This window comes from Theobroma umbraticum, unplaced genomic scaffold, assembly GCF_002168275.2.
Source record: "Theobroma umbraticum cultivar Fairchild unplaced genomic scaffold, ASM216827v3 scaffold_30.0, whole genome shotgun sequence".
Classification (NCBI taxonomy): domain Eukaryota; kingdom Viridiplantae; phylum Streptophyta; class Magnoliopsida; order Malvales; family Malvaceae; genus Theobroma; species Theobroma umbraticum.
Genome location: NW_018397254.1, coordinates 1,125,391 through 1,148,032, shown reverse-complemented (window position 1 = coordinate 1,148,032; position 22,642 = coordinate 1,125,391). Strand labels below are relative to the sequence as shown.

Genomic DNA, 22,642 nt, shown 5'->3' with positions numbered 1-22,642 from the left:
GAGCAAGGTTTGATCACTTGTGACAAGGTGCTGATCACTTGTCTCTTTTCAGGTACGTGATTACATCCATGTTGTTGATTTAGCGGATGGGCACATTGCTGCACTACACAAATTATCTGATCCGAATATAGGTATGTTTGGTTCCTTGTTTTGTTAGAATGCCTTAACTAATTGGTTTATTGTAACAGAGCAGAGTCATAAATGGGAGTGGTTTTATTGGTTCTTTCTTGGTTGTTATTTTTCTAGAATTGCAACTATTTATTCTTTGAATGTTAGCTTGTGAGATCAACGAGTTATGAAATTTTCAACAGCATATGTTAATGAACATATAATTGTGGATAGCTTTCTGTAAAATTGGTCCTTACGAGCTTATGCTATTTCAGGTTGTGAGGTCTACAACTTGGGAACAGGAAAGGGGACGTCAGTTTTGGAGATGGTTGCTGCATTTGAAAAGGCATCCGGAAAGGTGTTGTTTCCTTGTTTGGTTTCTGTCTATTCATATTTGGAGTTGTACTTATTTGTTATTCTTGGTATAGAGTTAACATGCCAACTTTTTTACTTTTATCAGAAAATTCCTCTTGTAATGGCTGGGCGTCGACCTGGTGATGCCGAAATTGTTTATGCTTCAACAGAAAAGGCAGAGCGTGAATTGAATTGGACGTAAGAGCTTTACATACACACAAAAGTTTGAATTTTTTTTTCCCTGAAGTAGTACAGTTAATGAAACTGCTAGCAAAACTTAGATCTTGTCTCATCATTTTATACTAATTTTTACTATAATTCTGTTGTCTTTGCAGGGCAAAATACGGTATTGAGGAGATGTGCAGGGATCAGTGGAACTGGGCCAGCAAAAACCCATATGGATATGGATCTTCTGAGTCAACTAACTGAGTGCCAAGACTTTGTCACCCCACCATTCTTATCAAAAACACTTTCTCAGATTAGACTTTCTTAACTTTAATTTCACAGGTTTATAGGCTATTATCACTTAGGTGTTACGATTATAGAGAATAAGGGGCACTTTGTTTAGGCTGCTTCGATTTCTCTGAAGCTGGTGTTGTGCCCCTCATTGCTACTATTTTCTTTTCTGGCTATTTGTCGAGTTAATTCATTTGACCCCTGTTATAATGAACTACGACTATTTTAATGACAATATCCTCTTTGTCCTTTGTAATTTTTATGTTGTATAGAATCTTGGTTCCAGTCTTTTACTCTCTGCCCCCTTCCCCTCTATCCCTAAATATTACAGTTTCAAAGAGAAAGGCATGAATCTCACGTTGATTTTGTAAGTGTTTATATTATTTTTAATTTATGAAATGATTTTTTGTGAAATAAAACTATGAAGTGCAATAATACAAGTGTAACAGAAACAAGAATTTAGAAGGGTCTTTAAAATATTTGAAGTTAGATTGTGAGCAGGGTGGGGTGGTGGGTTGGGGAGGAGGTCGGGGGGGGGCAAGGTGGCCCACCGCTACAAAAGGCAAGAAGCAACGGTATGCTGGTCCCCAGGGCACGCAGGGGTCCAACGGCTTTAATGGGTTTGTTTGAATGGTATTAGCATTAGCATTCTTTTCGAGTCAAGAAAATGAACCCACTCTTGTCTTTCCTAGCCTCTCAATTTTTTATTAATTTTTATTTTCTCATTTGATGGGACATAATAGAATATAAATATATAAATTTTACAAATTCAATGCGTGTCTCTATGTGATATTGATATACAATTTATGACGTCATATATATGAAGACTTATCACGGCCAAAGAGATTTCAGTGTCTGTTTGGATGGATAAAAGTGGAATGCAAACGCATCCACTACTGCCCATTTTCTTTATAATTTAAACCAAAATAATAAAAAAAAATAAAAAGAGGAAATGAGGATTCGCCAAGTGTTGCCAACTGCAAATGTGCCGTTGGGCCAAAATGCATTTTTTTTAAAAGATGGTGGGTCCTTTTGGTTTGGGTTTTGAATTTTGCAAGGCCTCCCACTATAGACAAATATGAAAATTAAGGAGAAAAACCAATAGTTGAGAATTTAATGATGACTAATTTGAATCTTTAACCTTTGTCCTTTTTTATTTTAATTATTCTCAATCGGATTTTTTTTCCTTTTGCATAATTTCCTTATGGTTTTGAATAAATTTAAATCAGTAATTATTTATTTATAAAAACCTTCAAACCTTAGACATAAACTAGACAAACGCGGCCTTAGAAGAAATAGGAAGTAAATAGAAAATGACTTTGCAACGAAAAACTCGCGAGTCAATTTGCCCAATGGCTAAAAAACCCAAGTGATTTACCCAACCGCCTCGTTAATCGTAGTTATCACTACTCCCCCGGAGTTGCTTACTCTCTTGTCGTACGACTAACCTTTACTGTTGGAAGTCATCGACATGTCGCTTCGCTTCAAACGAAGAAACAAATACAAAGATAAAACGGGTGGCAAAAAATATTAAATTAAAAAAATAATTAATTAAAACGCGCTTCACTTTAAAGCTACTCTCTTGTTCTCCTCCCCTTTCAAAAACTTAAAACGCGAAGTCTTCTCTCTCTCTTTTTCTCTTTCTCTGGACGGCACTTTTTCGCGTTCTCGCACAGATCTGACGGTGCCGTTTTTACTTCAGCAGGTCAGATCTAGCTGATCTGAATCCGACGCCGTCTTAGTCACCGGCTCCGATCTTTCTTTTTTTTAAAAAGAAATGGATAATTTGATTTCTCTTGTCAACAAGATTCAAAGAGCTTGCACGGCTCTTGGTGACCACGGTGAGGCAAGCGCATTGCCTACTCTTTGGGACTCTTTACCGGCGATTGCCGTCGTCGGCGGTCAGGTCAGCAACCGTTCTTACCTTCTCTTTTCAATTTTTGTCGACTTTTTTTCTTCTTTTTTCTTTTATTTTCAGCTGATCTGAGATTGGAATTTCAACAGAGTTCAGGGAAGTCTTCGGTGCTCGAAAGCATTGTCAGCAAGGATTTTTTACCGCGTGGATCCGGTAAAAAAATAAATTTACCTCATTCAATCTTATTCTTCCTCGCTAAGAACTTAAGAAATGATCTTTTGGCTTTTTGCTGGGTTAAAAATTAACGCAGGAATTGTTACTCGGAGACCTCTGGTGTTACAGCTTCATAAGAGTGAAGAAGGAAGCAGAGAATATGCTGAGTTTCTTCACCTTCCAAGAAAAAGATTCACCGATTTCTGTAAATTTCTTTCTTTTTTTTTCTCCTTTCAGCTTTTTTCCCCATTTTTACCATAAGGTAATCTTGGATTTTAACTTAATCACTATCTGTGTTATAGCTGCTGTTAGGAAGGAGATTCAAGATGAGACGGATAGAGAAACTGGCCGAACCAAACAAATCTCCAGTGTTCCAATTCATCTTAGTATATATTCTCCCAACGGTATGATCTGGATATAAATTGTTCTTTTCTTTTTGGTAGATTATTTGATTCTTTGTAAAATTTCCAGCCCTTTTCTTGACGTCTTGATTTTTTTTTCTCTGTTTAATTTGTTGCAGTTGTCAATTTGACTCTAATTGACCTTCCTGGTCTTACGAAGGTAGCAGTAGGTAAGTGTAATGCTTATCACAATTTTAGTGGTTTTTTATTGACCGCAATATGTTTCGGGGACCTATAAACACGTAATTATCAAAATTGCATTTTCCTTTGCTATGTAAAATGGAGTATAAGAAATATGGCATCTTGCCACTTTAGCACTTAACACCTCCGCCTCCCCTCCCCCCATTTTTTGTTCTTCTCATTGCTGTATAACGGGCAAGATTCTTTTAGATTAAAAGGTAAAATTGATGGATTATCTGGCTAAATGCAGAGGGTCAACCAGACAGCATTGTGCAAGATATTGAGAATATGGTTCGCTCCTTTATTGAGAAGGTAAAATGTGTTGTCTTTTTTGTCTAAGTTCAGTGCTCCCGTTGTCTGGAAATTTACTTCAATAAAATTCAAAATGATGTTTCAGCTGACTATTTTTATGATAATAATTATTTTTAATGTTGTTTCAATTCAAGTTGTCGGAAAAGTGGGTTGTGGATAGTTGTTGCTGCCCTTTTTCCTCTGATAACTTTGCAGTGTACATTTTTTTTCATGATTTATGCAATAATGAAAGCTGAATAGTGCTTCACTATCCCTTTTTCCTGGACTTTTTATGCAGCCCAACTGTATAATCTTAGCAATTTCACCTGCTAATCAAGATCTTGCTACATCAGATGCAATTAAAATCTCACGTGAGGTGGACCCTACAGGTAAGCTCTTGCAATGCCAGTTCATGCTATATTTTTTTTTCTTTGTCAGGCACCTCAAAGTTTTTATCTTCTGTACTTGTCGATTAGTACGAAGCCATGGGTGCTTTTTAATTTGTATGTTGTAAAACATTGCTATGATATGTAGAGTTTTTGACTTTGTGGTTTCTAATACTTAGTATTGGTATAACCTTTCAGGGGAGAGGACACTTGGTGTCTTGACAAAGATTGATCTGATGGATAAGGGTACTGATGCGGTTGATGTAAGTTGATTTATGCTTGATATAGACATGCTAATCTTATTGCAGTCCTGAGTATTTGAAGCCTTTGGCATTATCTTGTTCTGATTCGTATTTCTGTTGGCTTAGATATTGGAAGGAAAATCTTATAGGCTGAAATTCCCTTGGGTTGGTGTTGTGAACCGCTCACAAGCAGATATTAACAAGAATGTTGATATGATTGCTGCTCGGCGCAGAGAGCGAGAGTATTTTGCTAATACACCAGAGTATAAGCACCTTGCTCACAGAATGGGTTCTGAGCATCTTGCTAAGATGCTCTCAAAGGTATGCTAGTGGGCAATTGTGCTTGTTTTCCTTTTTCTTAAACCTTTTTAATCCTCAATTTTTGCTTGCAAAGGACAGGCTGGTACTCGATTCCAGCATACCTTTTCTTCAATTGTAGTAACCTAGTTGAAATGTTTAATGTGTCAGCATTTGGAAAATGTAATCAAGTCCAGAATCCCAGGCATTCAGTCCCTTATTAATAAAACAATTGCTGAACTCGAAACTGAATTGAGTCGCCTTGGAAAGCCTATTGCAGCTGATGCAGGCGTAAGTGTGCTCTTCCTATTTTCTGTGTGGGTGTGTGCGCGTGCACGTTCGGATTGGTTGAATATGGACTTTTTGCTATTCCACTTTCAGTTGATTTTAAGTTATTTGAGAATTGCTGATGTTTGAGATGATTATACAGGGAAAATTGTACACAATTATGGAGATTTGTCGTCTTTTTGATCAAAATTATAGGGAACATCTGGATGGCGTGTATGTATCAAAACTCTTGTTTATCTCACCCTTACGTCACCTGTGTCCTGGCATGTATGGATGGCATCTTTTTGACTTTAATTATTGTTCACAGGCGACCTGGTGGTGATAAGGTTTACAATGTTTTCGACAACCAGCTCCCTGCTGCTTTGAAAAGGTTGCAATTTGACAAGCAACTTTCAATGGAGAATATTAGGAAGCTCATTACTGAAGCTGATGGATATCAACCTCATTTAATAGCTCCTGAACAAGGATATCGTCGTTTGATAGAATCTACTTTAATTACTATTAGAGGTCCAGCTGAGGCTGCTGTTGATGCGGTACGAAAGAAAATTTTAGAAATATGGTATATTATGTTCGATTGGGCATGTGGAGATTACTCTGTACCTATTTCTTAAAGATCATAGCTTGGATCAGTTTAATTATGAATCATTCCCTTTAAAACCTTTTCAAAAATTGAGAATCTTGGGATGTCATTCTTTCACATCTTGCCATATGTTATATGAATCTTTAGAATTTACTAGAGATCAATTTTTCATTTTGTGGGTGGGAAGGGATCGCGGATGTAAAATGCATTGAACTCTAGACTTTTTGCTATCTTGGGGAAGGAAGCATGAGGAGTCTCCACAAAGGCAGCATGCATTGCTGCACCTTAAACATTCCTACTATATTATTTGTCTACTACATCACGTGTTTTCCTTTTAAATATATGAATAACTCTGCATCATGCTGTTCACACAATCATGCTTCAAAGTGGATTGATTTTATTTATCTCATTTTTCAGGTTCATTCCATTCTGAAGGATTTGGTTCACAAGGCTATGAGTGAGACACCAGTAGGTTCTTGTCTATGCAATATCTTATACATGTATAAAAGAAATTATGCCTGTTGGAGCATTATAATTCATACCATCAATTTGGTTTTGTTTTCAGGAGTTAAAACAGTATCCTGCTCTCAGGGTAGAGGTTGGAAATGCTGCAGTTGAGTCTCTTGACAGAATGAGGGAACAGAGCAAAAAAGCAACACTTCAATTGGTTGATATGGAATGTAGTTACCTTACAGTTGATTTCTTCCGAAAGCTTCCTCAAGATGTTGAGAAGGGTGGCAACCCTACACAATCAATATTTGACAGATACAATGACTCATATCTGAGGAGAATTGGTAGGTTCATAACTCAAAAAAGAAGTTTCTTGAAGGACAGATCTCTGTTGTTTGAAAGTTCAATGCATGATATTAAAATTGAATGTATTTTATTGCTGATCATGGGCTTCTCTTGACAATGAATGAGCAGGGACAACCGTTTTGTCTTATGTTAATATGGTTTGTGCTAGTTTGCGACACTCCATCCCGAAGTCCATTGTGTATTGTCAAGTCCGTGAAGCTAAAAGAAGCCTGCTTGACTTTTTCTACACTGAATTGGGTAAACTGGAGGTGAGGACAGTTCTCTCTCTTACCATCTACTTGTTTCTTATTTTGTTGAAACTAATGATTTGTGTGATTGACTGGCTGGAAAATTCTTGTAGCAAAAACGATTATCAGCATTGTTGAATGAGGATCCAGCAGTCATGGAGCGACGTAGTGCTCTTGCAAAGAGGCTGGAATTATACAGGAGCGCGCAGGCAGAAATCGATACAGTTGCTTGGTCCAAGTAGGCTGGTGGCATATCTATTCATCTACTTTGCACTCTGAAATTGATTTGATGGGCGGCATCATTCTTTCATTTATGAGCAGAGTCACACTGGGGAAGAACCGGGGAGGGTCATTTTGTTGTATGTCATGAAGGCAAAATAGTTTTAACCAGAAAGCAACTTCTGTCGTTGTGTATGCTACATTTATATATATATCTATAATATACAAATGTTTGCCAGTCTTGGTCTGGGAGTATTTGCGCTTTGTCTAATGTGCTTTTGTGAGCTGCTGCTCATTTTGTCTTTGAAATTGTCATTTTAAAAGGCAGTCTTTTTATTTTAAAATTGTGATAAATTTTCCAAAATTTATAGCGTTTTGCTGCAGCTGATATTTTTTCTGATAAGTCTGTTACGGGTTTACATTTTTAATCTAAAATATATATTTGGATGTATGCGGACTTTGGATTAAAGTGTCGTATAATTAGATGGAATGTACTGTCTAGGTTTTTTTTTTTTTATTTCGAAGCCCAAATATCAATTAAAGCCCATTTCAGACCACGACCGTAAACCCACTTTCCCTCGGGTTTCTAAGTCCAAATTCCGACTCTCAGTCCAAAGTCCGAAGTCGACGCGACGATGTCGTTTCGGATAGAATTAGTGATTTTGGAAACGACGTGGTCTTCGCACGAGGTCTATGGTGTTGCTCTCTTCCCACTTGAGGAATCGCAAAAAAGGGCAGGCAGGTAGCACAATTTAAATCTTCTGTTGGATGAGGGAGACATCTTAACGTTGATTGCTTTATGTCTGTGTCGCCAACCAACTGCTTCAAATTCATAACAAAACTCTTCACGAATCCTATGTATAAGTCACCCAGATCTGCTGTCCCCTTTGATTTCTCAAGAAGGTAATAATCTTTCCTGTAATATTTTCCCCGTTAGCATTTAAAGCTGTCATTGTCGTTTCTTGTAACCGAGTCTGCAGAATGACCATATTTTCTTTTTCTTTGCTTTCTTCGTTTTAGTCTTGGAGAAGCATTTAGATATTTGATTTTTTTTAGGCATTTATCTTGATGGGTTTGTCTTAATCTAGTTTATCTTTCATTATGCTGTTTGTTTGTAGGCCTTTAATTAGTTAGTTAAGTAATATTCTCAAGTAGATTTCAGTTTCATGGCTAACTTGAGGAAGAGGAAGAAGATGCACTGAGATAATGGTAGTTTTAGACATATTCTGTTGGTGGGTTTGCATTGAAATTAGTTGATTCTTGATTATGCTTAGGTGCTTTTAGTTTTTATGGATCTGCATCAATTTGATGATGAGTAGAAATCAGATAAAAAATTTCAACATAGATTACGTGAGGGGACTTTATATGGGGTAAGGTAATTGTTTTACAAAAGGATTAATTGCTATTTTGTAGTTTTGTGAATCTTGGATCACTTTCTCTCTTCTGCCTTGTTTTAATAATCTTTGATTTGGCGGCAACCACAGCCGTCTCACCAGGTACAAACTGTAAAAGACGAGTTAAATGCAACTAAAACATTTTACAAACTTGTAGCATCCGTTGAGAGTTGAGGCACAAGAGTCTGAAGTCTGTAGTATTTAATTTATATGGTGCCCTTTAGAATTTGGATTTTGTGGTTCTCAGAAAGTTATGTGGTGGCTGCCACTGGCTGGCTTGCATGAATTATTTCTGTAAAATTTGGTCTAGGTGCTTCTGCTTGATTCTGCCACATCAAAGTGTGCTAAATTATTCTTGAAATTTTATTTGTTCAAAAATGGTTGGGAACCAATCTGCCTTTTATTTTTTTGTGGTTTAAATTTTCTAATGTAAAATTTACTTGATTAATTAGTTTGTTCTAAATAAACTGGGGAAACCACATTGCAGGCTTTTGAAAAATGTTAAAATGTATTTCCATGATTCCATCCGATGGCTTGTTGGAGAACCCTTTGAAATTTAGGAGCATTGCATGTTTTTGTTGACATTTGCTTTGCCTTGATAAATGCATCTTATTTGGAAAGTCTTTAGATTTTATGTTTTACATATGAAATAATTCGAACTGCTGACTACTTTATGTTCATTGGTTTTACTTGCGCATGCAGCTTAGCCTTTCTAAATATCAAGAAGAAAGAACAGGATCGTGAATGCTGTGATGGCCTCTGAGAGGGAAGATTTTGGTCTTTCAGGGCCCTTACACCTAAATAGTATAGATTGGTAAGATCTTCCTCCCATTAAACAGAAAGAACCCAAGAAAACTTTTAACTTCGAAAGATCTATAACGTCTAAGAACTTGAGGATTTTAGTGCCTATTTTAATCTAAGCAGGTGGTAATGTCTTATGTGCTGAAATATTGTTGTGTTTGTTGTATGCAGGACCAATGCACATCATCGAAGGTCTGTAGCAGCTAGTTTGGTTGAGGGTGTCTATATTTTGGAGCGAGACCGCCAGGAAAAACGTCAAGAATCTCAAGCTCTGGCTCCTCCTTGGTGGGAGTTCTTCCATTTTAAGTTGATTCGTCAGCTTGTTGATGATGCTGATTTTTGCATCTTTGGTGTCATTTACGAGTATAAGCCTCCATCATCTCATTGTCATGACTCAATTGATCGAAGCCCCCGCTATGTGATTGCCTTCCGAGGTACCATAACTAAACCAGACTCCTTCTCAAGAGACTTTGAGTTGGATATCCACATAATACGAAATGGTCTCCATCAGACTTCTCGCTTTGAGATTGCCATGCAAGCTGTTCGAAACATGGTTGCTGCTGTGGGTGATTCAAACGTCTGGTTAGCTGGCCATTCCCTTGGGGCAGCAATGGCAATGCTGGCTGGAAAGACTATGGCTAAGACAGGCATTTTTCTGGAAGCTTTCCTCTTCAATCCACCGTTCTTATCTGCCCCAATTGAGAGAATTAAAGATAAAAAAGTGAAACATGGACTTCGATTTGCTGGCAGTGTCATCACAGCTGGACTTGCTCTTGCCACAAAGGGTAACAGTCTAAGGAGTAGGTCCGAAGATCCATTTGCTGCTTTGTCTGCATGGACCCCATGTTTATTTGTGAATCCTGCTGACCACTTATGCTCTGAATACATTGGTTATTTTGAGCATAGGAAAAAGATGGAAGAGATTGGAGCCGGGGCTATCGAGAGGTTAGCCACCCAGCATTCATTAGGAGCTCTATTTATGAGTGTCGTGGGACAGGGTGCAGAAGCTGCAGAACCACTGCATCTTCTTCCTTCAGCAAATTTGACAGTGAATCTAACTCCTGCACAAGATTTCAAGCAAGCCCATGGGATTCACCAGTGGTGGAGACCTGAACCACACTTGAAGTGCAATCTTTACAAGTATAAATAGTTTGTGCTTGTCCTGATTTATGTTGTATATGTACCATTAGAGGAATCCATTAGTGGTTTCCGTTGCTGTAGATTAAGGAAAACATAGAAACATGTATTGTTTCAGTGTCATCTCAAACTGATTGATTGCAGCCAATTATCTTGTCAAATTTTAGGAAGTCAAAATATGTTGCTACTCTAAACAGCTCAAATTTTCACAAGCGAAAGAGTCTATTGTCACTCTAGGACATGCAGTCTTTCTGCCAAAGGAAATGCAACTCTTAACAAATGCTACAAACACAAAGATTGGTCTTTCTACAGAAGGAAACCCAACTCTTAACAAGTGCTGGATACACATATGAGCACGATAGTACAAGGATAAAATTACTTTCATAGCTATTTTAGGACTACCAAGTTCATAAAGTATGCACTGTGGTAAAAGCATGAAGGGGATCATATCATCTAAGCGCATTGGAGAGAATTAAAAGCTAGCTGGTAAGAGCGCTTTTTAATTCCCTCGAGTAGTAGCCTCATTATTTGCACCATCTTCATTGGGACTTGGAACTCTTATCAGATTGAATCCATGAGTCAATCTGCAAACAAATAAGCGGGACAGAAAGAACAGTGAGTTCAAGATTCCAGAATAAGAAGATCAATGAAGTGCACATCTCCAGCAACTCGAGAGACAATTAAAGAAAAAAACAAACATCAAGGTAAAGAGCAGTAAACAAGGATAAGGGGTTTTCGTTCAATGTTCCCCAAAAACTCTCGAGGCTCGACATCCTTAAGAAAAGACATTGTCATCAAAGCATATATATCTATGATCATAGGCAATTAAAGACTATTCTTAACTGAATAAATAGAATGCAATAGAAAGACTATATGATTAATTATAGGGTAAAATCTTTAGATATTTTTAAATTTTAATCAAAATTATATATAAATTCATTAATTTTTAAAACAAACATTCCGTCTCAAATATTTAAACAGACTAATGTTAAATATAAAATGTTTAAAATATTTTTTTTATTATTTTTTTTCTCAAATTGGCTGGTAGCGTCCATTGGCTGAACACCCATCTCCATCCTGCGCTCCCAGCAGAGCACTACATCGGTGCTCCTTGAGAGCACCGGGGCTCCCCAAGGGTGAACCAGTAGCTCTTATAAGGTTCTCTTTTATTTTAAAAATTAAGATTCGTCTTATTACTATATGATAGGTTAAGGATAGAAATGATAAATTCCTCTCCAGGACCTGCAGGTTTGTTAATGGAAATCTTGAAAATTCAAAGGCATCCTTTCTTAACTTGGTATTGCAATTTCCATATTGTAATTAACCTAAATAAAGAGTGTAAAAGCATTTCTACCAAATAGAAGAAGAAGAAGAAAAAAAAGACAGTACCATCTCCATGATTTCTCGTTCAGTACAAGTCTCATTATCTGCACTATCTTTATTGGGACTTGGAACTTTATCACCTTGAATCCATGAGTCAACCTGCAAACAAATAAACGTGACAGAAAGAATAGTGAGTTAAATATTCCAGAATAAGAAGATCAATGAAGTGCACATCTCCTGCAACTCGAGAGAGAATTAAAGAAATAAACATCAAGGTAAAGAGCAGTAAACAAGGACAAGGGGTTATTGGTTCAATGTTTCCAAACTCTCAAGTCTTGACATCTTAAGAAATGACATTGTCATCAAAGCATACATACATATATATATATAGTTATTATATATGCTGTGCTGGTTGTGTTTGTAGTGATCATAGGTAATCAAAGATTATTTAACTGAATAAATAGAATACAACAGAAACGGCTACATGATTAATTATAGGGTAAAATCACCACACTTTCAAGTTTTGATTATAATTATACAGAAATTCATTAGTTTTCAAAATAAGCACTCCATCCCAACGTCTAAACGAATTAATATTAAATATAACATATCTAAAATACCATTTTTTTACTATTTTCTTTCTATTAAGTCAGCTAATGACTGTTTTCTTATATTGGCTGACCACCTATCTCCACTCTGTTCTCTCCTAAAGAGCACCAGATCAGTGCTCCTTGACAGCACCGAAGCTCCCCAAGGGAGAACAGCACTGGAGCTCCCTTATAATTATAAGGGTCTTTTTCATTTTCAAAATTAAGATTCCTCTTATTACTATTGATAGGTTAAGGATAGAAATGATAAGGTCCTCTCCAGGACCTGCAGGTTTCTCAATTGAAATCTTGAAAATTCAAAGGCATTCTTTCTTAACTCGGTGTTGCAATTTCCATATTGTAATTAACCTAAAGAAAGAGTACAAAAGCATTTCTACCAAATAGAAGAAGAAGTCAGTACCATCTCCATGATTTCTCGTTGAGTTCTGGGCTCAGTATTTGCACCATCTTCATTGGGACTTGGAACTCTATCACATTGAATCCATGAGTCAACCTGCAAACAAATAAACGAGACAGAAAGAATAGTGAGTTAAATATTCCAGAACAAGAAGATCAATTAAGTGCACATCTCCTGCAACTCCAGAGAGAATTAAAGAAATAAACATCAAGGTAAAGAGCAGTAAACAAGGACAAGGGGTTTTGATTCAATGTTCTCCAAAAACTCTCGAGTCTTGACATCCTTAAGAAATGACATTGTCATCAAAACACACACACACACACACACACACACATATATATATATATATATGATTATAGGTAATCAAAGACTATTCTTAACTGAAATGCAACAGAAAGGGATACATGATTAAGTAAAGGGTAAATATCCACACACTTTCAAATTTTGATCAAAATTACACGAAAATCTATTAGTTTTTAAAATAAACATTCTGTCTCAAACGTCTAAACGAGTTAATATTAAATATGAAATATTTAAAATGCCTTTTTTGTTATTTTCTTTCTCTCAAGTCAGCTGGCGACATCCCCTTATATTGGCTGACCACTCATCTCCACCCTGCGCTTTCCTATAGAGCACTAGACCGAGGCTTCCCAAGGGAGAACCGGAGCTCCCTGGGTCTTTTTCATTTTCAAAATTAAGATTCGTCTTATTATTATTGATAGGTTAAGGATAGAAATGATAAGATCCTCTCCAAGACCTGCAGGTTTCTCAATTGAAATCCTGAAAATTCAAAGGCATTCTTTCTTAACTTGGTATTGCAATTTCCATATTGTAATTAACCTAAATAAAGAGTATAAAAGCATTTCTACCAAATAGAAGAAGAAAAAGAAGACAGTACCCTCTCCTTGGTTTCTTGTAGTTGCTGTATCTTTTCACGTAGTTGATGTAGCGTGTTCATGAGATTTGACGTCATAGAGTTCAGCCTTTCATTCTCCTCTCTTAAATGCCTATTTTCGTTTCTTAGCGGCTCCAATTGGGCCGCCGCCATCTTCAATCTCTCAAACTCCATCTTCAATTGCAAATTAAGGGTTGAAACAAACTAGTAAGCAGCAGTACTTAACTAAAACGAACATAAATCACTAGAAATTTCATAGTATGAAATTGTGTGTACTTTATGCTCTCGGCGGCGTTGCCGATCATGCTCATTCTTTGCTCTTCTTTGATCTGGATTTAGTTCACGTCTGTTGTTCATCTTTGCTCCTTGCTGTATTTGAAAATCCCCTGGATTTTTCCTATGTAATAAAAAAGAAAGTAATCTGCTGTGGGCGAGGGTGGTTTGTAGAAGACAAGCGCGCGACGTGTGTGGGGCCGATGGAGGGCGAGGGTGGTTTGTAGAAGAGAAGCGCGCGCCGGGGGTGGGGCCGATGGAGGGTGAGGGTCCTTGACTTTTTGAACTCTCGCTGGAGTTTGTGGAAGAGAAGCGCGCGCCGTGGGTGGGGCCGATGGAGGGCGAGGGTCCTTGACTTTTTGAACTCTCGCTGAATGCCACTAGGGTCCTTTGTATCAATTGGACCAATGATAAGTTCTTCCACCCATTGGTTCCTGTTGCTGGCGGATAAACGAAACGCAGATGCCAGATTGTCTTCAATATGTTATCTCCAACTGATTGATGCCACCCTTCAACTATCCTGTGAAAAACATATAGGAATTGGGTTACTTGTCTTTCAACACCTTTGATTTCGTTCCCAGTCCAAATGATTTTTTACATATCATGTCATGGTGCCTTCCTCTTCTCTTCCAATAACATCCTACTTAAAATTTGTTGCCTACACTTCGCTTGTTTACCAGCAGGGATTGACTGGAAACATTAACAGTTTCTTCCTGCAAACTAATCTCGTTTTCTATGTAAAGTGTTGGGGGCCAGGGAGGCACAGTTACACTTTGCTTGAGCATTTGCTTAACACCGACTTATGTTACTGAGTGTGCTGCCACATGTCCTAGGAAAGCTTGGGGTACTGTTAAATCTGGGAATGATATTCGTCATGTCCTGGACATCAAACCAGAGATTAGCATCTCGTCTCCCCCCACCCCCTCATTTCTTTCAAATTTGAGGTCGACTGACGTTGTCCAACAGACATAAGTGAGGAGGGAGAACTGGAAAAGGGGAGAGAAGAACAGAGTCGCGTATTGTAGTGATACTGCATTACTGCATTTCTGGACTTCACAGACTTCATTCCCATCAAATAAAGCAACCAAAAATGCCCATCTCCCTTACATTCAAACTCAAACTTGTTAAACAATTATAGTATTGTGGAAGTTATATTTTGGAGTCTAAACATAACTCAACGTAGCTTAACTTTAACCCCTTACTCCTCGGCAACTACCCTGCTGTCTTCTAAGCCTGCACTAGGATCAATTAATTTACACTTTACCATAAAAAAAAGTTAAAATATCCTCCTTTTTAAAGTTTTAATCAAAGTTTTAAACGAATTCATTAATTTTTGAAATAACATTTCATCCTAAAAATTTGAATACATTATCAAGTAATATAAATAACTAAAATATTTTTTTTGTTAAATTATATAATTAATCCCTATACTATGTAAAAGACATAAATTTAATCCATATATAATAATTTGTGTGAATTGAATCTTTATATTTTATTAATTTTAATATTTTAACTTTAACATTTTTAAATTTGATCATTAAATATGTTGACGTGTCATTTGACCCAAACTAACATAACACTATTAAAGATGATGTGCCATATTGCTGACATGGCAAACATTTACCTAATAAAAAAATGCTAACTCTCCACATGAATTTAACAAAGAAATTTTTTTAAAAAAACCTTAACCCTAAATTAAAAATTAAATGAAATTAACAAAAATACAATTAAGAATTTTAGAAAAATGATTAAGAGAGAATGAAAAAAAATCTTCAACCGAAGAGGGAGAATCCAAAAAAGGAAAATCAACTGATCTTGAATATGAAATTGAAGGTAGGGAAAATAATGGGTTTTCTTTCTTTGTTGTTCTCTGCACAGCGGCCTTCATCTCTCCATACCAACAGAATGAAAGATAAATAGGGTAGAAGTAGAGAATAAGGGAACCTATTCCACAAGGTAAACTGAAGGACAATGCCAGCAACAAATCCCCAAGGTTCTTACCCCATATAAGTGCTTCGGGATTCTTTTTGGATGTATGCTTTTGCTTATTAGCTCCTCTAAATGCAAGATAACCGATCAAAGAAACAGAACAATCTGCTATTGCAGCGGATGTCAGCTCCACTTTGTTATTCAAACGCCACCAACGCTGGATACTAAATGTAAAAGGAATCCACACTAGATCTCTAAAGACCAATATAAAGCCCAATCTCTTAGCAATTATGTCCTAGGTGGAGGTCATGTACTCCTCATGAACAAAATAGTCCAGAATGTATAATAGACAGAATTAAATTAAGCATGACCAAAACTTTACATAAAAAAAAAAAGTACTTAAGAACACAAATCTAGATAAAAGAATAAACTAATGCATTAAACAATTACATTTTGGAATACTATAAGAGAGGTTTTTGAGGCATGGAGTTTTCGAGAGAGGATGGATCCTTTGAATTGCCCTTTGCATAGCTTGAACTAAAATGGCGTCTGTATACATGAAGACCAAAGAACACAAATCCCATACACAAAGGTAAATCTACATATAATCAGTCAAAAAAATACCTTCCAAATTTGCTATGAATGCCAAGAACACATTTAAAACCACAATGCAAATCTTTTGGGTTTCCTTTCTACCAATATCGGTTACTTAAGAAAAAAGTTTGAGATTTCTTATCCGCCCCAATTGAAGAGAATTACAGATAAGAAAGTGAAACGTGGACTTCGATTTGCTGGCAGTGTCGTCACAGCTGGACTTGCTCTTGCCACAAAGGGTAACAGTTTAAGGAGTGGGTCCAAAGATCCATTTGCTGCTTTGTCTGCGTAGATCCCATGTTTATTTGTGAATCCTGCTGACCACTTCTGATCATGGAAGAGATTGGGGCTGGGGCTATCGATAGGTTAGCAACGCAGCTTTCATTACGAGGTCTATTTATGAGTGTCGTGGGAAGGGGTGCAGAAGCTGCAGAACCACTGCATCTGCTTCCTTCAGCAAATTTGACAGTGAATCTAACTCCTGCACAAGATTTCAAGCAAGCCCATGGGATTCACCAGTGGTGGAGACCTGAACTACACTTGAAGTGCAATCTTTACAAGTATAAATAGTTTGTGCTTGTCCTGATTTATGTTGTATATGTACCATTAGAGGAATCCATTAGTGGTTTCCGTTGCTGTAGATTAAGGAAAACATAGAAACATGTATTGTTTCAGTGTCATCTCAAACTGATTGATTGCAGCCAATTCTCTGGTCAAATTATAGGAAGTCAAAATATGTTGCTACTCTAAACAGCTCAAATTTTCACATGCTAAAGAGTCTATTGTCACTCTAGGACATGCAGTCTTTCTGCCAAAGGAAATGCAACTCTTTAACAAATGCTACAAACACAAAGATTGGTCTTTCTACAGAAGGAAACCCAACTCTTAACAAGTGCTGGATACGCAAAGACTAGCACGATACTGCAAGGATAAAATTGCTTTCATAGCTATTTAAGGACTACCAAGTTCATAAAGTATGCACTGTGGTAAAAGCATGAAGGGGATCATATCATCTAAGCGCATTGGAGAGAATTAAAAGCTAGCTGGTAAGAGCGCTTTTTAATTCCCTCGAGTAGTAGCCTCATTACTTGCACCATCTTCATTGGGACTTGGAACTCTATCAAATTGAATCCATGAGTCAACCTGCAAACAAATAAACGGGACTGAAAGAATAGTGAGTTCTAGATTCCAGAATAAGAAGATCAATGAAGTGCACATCTCCTGCAACTCGAGAGAGTTAAAGAAATAAACATCAAGGTAAAGAGCAGTTAAGAAGGACAAGGGGTTTTGGGTTCAATGTTCTCCAAAAACTCTCGGGTCTTGACATCCTTAAGAAAAGACATTGCAATCAAAGCATATATATATCTATGATGATAGGCAATCAAAGACTATTCTTAACCGAACACAAAGAATGCAACAGAAAGGGCTGCATGATTAATTATAGGGGTCTTTTTCATTTTCAAAAGTAAGATTCGTCTTATTACTACATGATAGGTTAAAGATAGAAATCATAAGGTCCTCTCCAGGTCTCTCAATGGAAATCTTGAAAATTCAAAGGCATTTTTGGTAACTTGGTATTGCAATTTCCATACTGTAATTAACCTAAAGAAAGAGTATAAAAGCATTTCTACCAAATACAAGAAGAAGAAGACAGTACCATCTCCATGGTTTCTCGTTGTTGCCGTCTCTCTTCACGTAGTTGATGTATCATGTTCATGAGATTTGACAACATAGCGTTCAGCCTTTCATTCTTCTCTCTTAAATTCCTATTCTCGCTTCTTTGCGTCTCCAATAAGGCCTGTAACTCGGCCTCCGCCATCTGCAGTCTCTGAAACTCCACCTTCAATTGCAAATTAAGAGTAGAAACAAACTAGACTAGTAAATAGTAGTAATCAACTAGAAAAGATTATAAATCATAGGAAAACAAAAAAGAAAATTCATAGTATAAAATCGTGTGTACTGTATGCTCTCGGCGACGTCGCCGATCACCCTCATTCTTTGCTCTTCTTTGATCTGGATTTAGTTCACGTCTGTTGTTCATCTGACTCGTTAGCTTAGCTCCTTGTTTCATTTGATAATTTCCCGGATTTTCCTTATGTAATAAACAATCAAAGGGGTGGTTTTTAGGAGAGAAGCGCGCGCCGTGGGTGGGGCCGATGGAGGGCGAGGGTCCTTGACGTTTTGAACTCTCACTGACTGCCACGAGGGTCGTTAGTATCAATTGGACCAATGATAAGTCCTTCCACCCATTGGTCCCTGTTGCTGTCGGGTTAAGGAAAAATGGATACTAGATTGTCTTCAATACGAGATCTCTCGCCCTTTTAACTATCTTGTGAAAAACACGTAGGAATTGGGTTACTTGTCTTTCAACACCTTTGATTTCGTTACCAGTCCAAATGATTTTTTTCATATCATGTCATAGTGCCTTCCTCTTCTCTCCCACTAACATCCTTTAAGGAAGCTACTTAAAATTTGTTGCCTACACTTTGATTGTTTGCCAGCAGGGATTGAATTGAAACATCGACGGAGAGAAGCTGCGCCTTTCTTCCTGCAAACTAATCTCGTTTTCTATGTAAAGTGTTGGGGGCGGGGAGGCACAATAACACTTTGCTTGAGCTTTTGCTTTCTTTTCTTCTAGAGTAGAGCCACAACAACACTTGCTTATGTGACAAAAAAGTGTGCTGCCACTTGTCCTATGAGAGCTTGGAGGCTAAACTCTGGGAATGAAATTCGTCAGGTGCTAGAGATCAAACCAAAGATTAGCATCTGGTCTCCCTCCCTCATTTCTTTCAAATTTGAGGTCGACTGACGTGGCCCAACAGACATAAGTGAGGAGGGAGAACTGGAAAAGGGCAGAGAACATAGTCGTGTATTGCAGTGATACTGCAAGCAAAGCCCATTTCTTACATTCAAACTCAAACTTTGTTAAACTGTTAGGCAACATTTGGTACGATAGAAATGGAAATTTATTTTTTGTAATATATTTAATTAAATTATATTATAATATAAATGTAAAATGATTTTAATTTAAAATTAAAATAATTAAATTACAATACATTCTGTATTTAAATTTATTATTTTGTTAAAAATATTTTATAAATTATAATGTTTATATATTTTGAAAAATATCTTTTTAATATTTTTAATAACTATTCTCTATTAAATGGTAAACAGTGAATGCCAATAAAATTTATATTATTTTTTTAAAAAATTAAATATAATATATAATATATAAAATATATTTAAAATTATATAAAATCTTTTATAATTCCATTAATTTTCATCATATTACAAATAATCATATTATATTATAAAATATCAATACTACATTATAATATCGAGAAAGTTATATTTAAATGTCTAAACATAGCTCGATTTAGCTTTAACTTTAACCCCTTACTCCTCGGCAATTACCGTGCTGTCCTCTAATCCCGCATTAGGACCAATTAAATTTACTCATAAAAAAAGGGACAGTAGAAAATGGTCATCAAAAGAACGTGGGGAGGTTTTAATTACCAAAAACAAAGTCAAAAAAGCAAAAAACTCGAGTTTCGAGGTTAGTGGACACTCAATGATGATTTCAGTGTCCTGCTGCTGTCTTGGGTCCCACCCACGTTAAGAACTCCCGCAAATTTTCTTACTCGCGGGTACCACTATTTCTCCTTCTTACCGCTCCGTTTTCTGTTTTCACCAGAATCTGGGACAATTAAATTCACCGGTGATGATCCCAACCTCTGCAGTCTGCAAGGCTGCGACTGATTCAGTTTAAAACGACGACGTCCTCTTTCTCAACTGGAGTCTCACTTGACAGGACAAAAAGAAAAGCAGAAGGAAAAACCAGCCGCATTTTACGCTGCTTTCCAGCTCATTATTCACTGACCTTGCTTCGCTGTTGGACCAAACCCCCAAAAAATTAAGTTCCGGTTTCAGCCTCATGGTTGCAACCAACAAGCAATGAAGCATCATTCTTTACTTACTCTTCAGTTAATCACACTGAACAGAAAAAGTTCTACACTACACAAAGCTTCTTTGCTTACACTTAAAACTTACTTAATAATTGACAAATTAAGCTCAAAACTTTGTTCTTTATACTAAAAGAGCTTACTTGCAACAAAAGGGGAAAAAAAATTCTATTTTTACAGTTTTTTCAACAAATTGGGTATAAAAAATTTAATACCCAAATCACCAAATCCTCCAAAACTGAAAATTTTTAGTAAGAAAAAGCTAAAAATCTAAAATTACATGAACCAAACGTAGAAAAATGGAAAAAAATTAGCAGTGAAACCCTAACACAGATCCATCACTCACAGAAATGGTGATTCTACACCCAGATTTAGCATCCACGTGATGGGTGAAGAAATGCAGAACCCGAACCCGACCCGCCATCTCCATCCGAGACTCAATCTCCATCGTGGGCCCAACTCGATACCCATTATTGCTCCCGCCAAACCCACCAACCAACCCAATGGGTCCCGTCGTCGTCGTCGTCGGAGTGGGAATTGTCATCGTCGCCGCCGACGCCTCATTCAGTGCCGCCAAGGGAAATGACTGAACGGCGAAAGTGGCAGCCATGTACTGGGTCCGACCCGCCTCGATCTTACCAGCGGGTATGAACATGAACCCTACTTGAGAACCCGAGTAGAGAAGCTGGATAGTGCTGTCGTAGTGGGAGAAAGCAGCTCGGTTAGGGTTTTTAACCGTGACGTATTGGGAAAAAGTGAAGCTAACAGAGTTGTTACCGATGGAGAACGACGGAAGCTGGACGGCGTTAACGGAGATCTTCGGGTCTGTAGGTTTAAAAACGGTGAAGTAAACAATGAGCACTATTATCACAACGAAGATCAAGAAAATTGTTGCTACAATGCATGAAGCTAGATTTGTACGGCCAGATGGTGGCCTTTGGGGCTTCACCATGATTTCTTCTTTTCTTTTCTTCTTCTTTTGGGGGGGTTTCGGTAAATAAATGTATTTATTTTGTTTAACTGTTTTCTTGGAGTGATCTCAAGGGAGAATGGAAAAGGCTGAAAAGATAAAATGGATTGCTGGAGATAAGGGGTGTTTGGATGTGGGGAAAGAGTGCTTTTAAGGAGAAGGGAAAGTGGTGTAAGTGATGTGAGAGTAAAGACTTTCAATAGTTTTGTCCTTTTAATTTCTGTTTTGGGCTGTTTTCGTTTTGGGGTTTTGTCTTTTATTGAGGAGATGTAGTAGTTGTTGGATGTTTTCAAGCTTAGACTTTTGGGTCTCTGATGTTTTGGGAAGAATCAAAGATCAACCGAAAGAAAAGTGGACAATTAAGAACAATATAAGAAGAAAAAGAAAAAAGGGCATAAGAGGAGGAGGAGGAGGAGGAGGAGAAAATGTGGGGTCTGTGAGTTTTAAGAGGAGGAGAATGGTTTTGTGAGGTAAGAATGGATAAGCAGATGAGGCCATGAGGCTAGCAATTTTTTTACAACTTCTTGTTTGCTGGGGAAAGTCTCCTTGCAGGCTCTTTCTCTTTTTTGACTATGGGGTTACTTCAGACTTAGATCTCACCTTTTCTTTGGCTTGTTCTCTATATTTTGGGAGGTTTGATTTCTTGGGTCATGCGCGTTGCTATGCTTGCTATGATGATGATTTTGTAAATAACATTAGCATGATCACACTGCAAAAGGCCAAAAAAAAAAGGGTAAGAGTTAGAAAAGTTAAAAGCTTACTAGTGTCTTCTTTCCTTTACGCAGCGGTCAAAAGAAAATCTTTGGGTAAGAGATCTCGATTCCTTTCCATATGCTCACACCGGTATTACTTGTCAACAAGCAAAACTATATTTTCTTCCAAGATGATGTGAAAAAAAAATGGCGGGAAAAGTGGGGAAACTGAAGTAGCCCCTCTTTGTTAGGAGACAAATCAGTACCCTGACAGTGAAAAAGGAAGTTCATGTCAGTGGTGGGCAGATGATGGGGAAATTGCCAAACTTGCAATAATTGAGATGCCAACTGAGCCAGGAATGCTCCAATATCTTGGCCAAGATGATGATGGATCGATGGAGTCATGGAGAGTGGTTTCTGGCTGCAGCCACTTAGTGCGGTCTTTCACCAGGGAGATGATGAACTTTCCACCTGCAGTAACAGTAACAGATGATCATCACATGCAATTTGTTTTTATTTTTATTATTAAAAGAATGCCTCATGAGTCCAGTGTAAGCATTTTGACGTGCCTGGATTTTCTTTCATTTATGAACCACCATCCCATAAAGGCGTTCCCATGCTAGGATTTGTGGCTTTATGGCTATGGACCAGGATGCCAGCGCCACCCCTTGCTTGGAATTGTATTGGCTATATATACCGTTACATTCTCATTCAATCTAAATTTGCCCTAGACGCTATGTAATAATGTAAGCCA

General features: G+C 37.4%; 6 protein-coding genes across 8 annotated transcripts in view; 3 read left to right on the top strand and 3 right to left on the bottom strand.

Annotated features, from left to right (window-relative positions):
- UGE2 (UDP-D-glucose/UDP-D-galactose 4-epimerase 2) overlaps positions 1–1,174 on the top strand; it is a 4,203-nt gene extending 3,029 nt beyond the window's left edge. The window contains exons 6-9 of the mRNA XM_021419483.2: positions 53–131; positions 384–466; positions 569–660; positions 798–1,174. Of these exons, the coding sequence (XP_021275158.1) occupies positions 53–131; positions 384–466; positions 569–660; positions 798–891 (348 nt within the window). The 3' untranslated portion in view covers positions 892–1,174. The remainder of the gene's footprint in view (positions 1–52; positions 132–383; positions 467–568; positions 661–797) is intronic.
- Positions 1,175–2,511: 1,337 nt separating this feature from the next.
- On the top strand, positions 2,512–7,296 carry LOC110428454 (dynamin-related protein 5A). The gene is made up of 16 exons (XM_021444288.2): positions 2,512–2,824; positions 2,923–2,986; positions 3,084–3,191; positions 3,289–3,390; positions 3,507–3,557; positions 3,818–3,879; positions 4,157–4,247; positions 4,443–4,507; positions 4,613–4,807; positions 4,955–5,074; positions 5,214–5,284; positions 5,379–5,604; positions 6,069–6,119; positions 6,217–6,445; positions 6,576–6,715; positions 6,808–7,296. The coding sequence occupies exons 1-16, from the start codon at positions 2,696–2,698 to the stop codon at positions 6,934–6,936; spliced, it is 1,833 nt and encodes a 610-aa protein (XP_021299963.1). The 5' UTR covers positions 2,512–2,695; the 3' UTR covers positions 6,937–7,296.
- A 309-nt stretch (positions 7,297–7,605) lies between these two features.
- On the top strand, positions 7,606–10,409 carry LOC110428463 (alpha/beta-Hydrolases superfamily protein). Of its 3 annotated transcripts, none has more exons than XM_021444298.2 (3): positions 7,606–7,816; positions 9,010–9,121; positions 9,280–10,408. In XM_021444298.2, exons 2-3 carry the CDS (start codon positions 9,060–9,062, stop codon positions 10,256–10,258), a joined length of 1,041 nt encoding a protein of 346 aa, XP_021299973.2. In that variant the 5' UTR covers positions 7,606–7,816; positions 9,010–9,059; the 3' UTR covers positions 10,259–10,408. The 3 variants fall into 3 exon arrangements, with proteins under 3 accessions (XP_021299973.2, XP_089641757.1, XP_089641759.1); XM_089785631.1 differs by lacking the exon at positions 7,606–7,816 and adding an exon at positions 7,830–8,122 and having other exon boundaries at positions 9,280–10,409; XM_089785633.1 differs by lacking the exon at positions 7,606–7,816 and adding an exon at positions 8,138–8,283 and having other exon boundaries at positions 9,280–10,409.
- A 100-nt stretch (positions 10,410–10,509) lies between these two features.
- LOC110428473 (uncharacterized) lies at positions 10,510–14,012 on the bottom strand. The gene is made up of 5 exons (XM_021444304.2): positions 13,745–14,012; positions 13,472–13,642; positions 12,577–12,669; positions 11,635–11,727; positions 10,510–10,829 (listed from the first exon to the last, which is right to left on the bottom strand). Exons 1-5 carry the CDS (start codon positions 13,823–13,825, stop codon positions 10,785–10,787), a joined length of 483 nt encoding a protein of 160 aa, XP_021299979.1. The 5' UTR covers positions 13,826–14,012; the 3' UTR covers positions 10,510–10,784.
- A 3,057-nt stretch (positions 14,013–17,069) lies between these two features.
- LOC110428478 (uncharacterized) lies at positions 17,070–18,473 on the bottom strand. The gene is made up of 3 exons (XM_021444314.2): positions 18,225–18,473; positions 17,922–18,104; positions 17,070–17,407 (listed from the first exon to the last, which is right to left on the bottom strand). The coding sequence occupies exons 1-3, from the start codon at positions 18,333–18,335 to the stop codon at positions 17,324–17,326; spliced, it is 378 nt and encodes a 125-aa protein (XP_021299989.1). The 5' UTR covers positions 18,336–18,473; the 3' UTR covers positions 17,070–17,323.
- Positions 18,474–20,382: 1,909 nt separating this feature from the next.
- Positions 20,383–21,839, bottom strand: LOC110416713 (uncharacterized). Its single transcript, XM_021428777.2, has one exon. The coding sequence runs from the start codon at positions 21,176–21,178 to the stop codon at positions 20,537–20,539; it is 642 nt and encodes a 213-aa protein (XP_021284452.1). The 5' UTR covers positions 21,179–21,839; the 3' UTR covers positions 20,383–20,536.
- Positions 21,840–22,642: the final 803 nt, after the last annotated feature.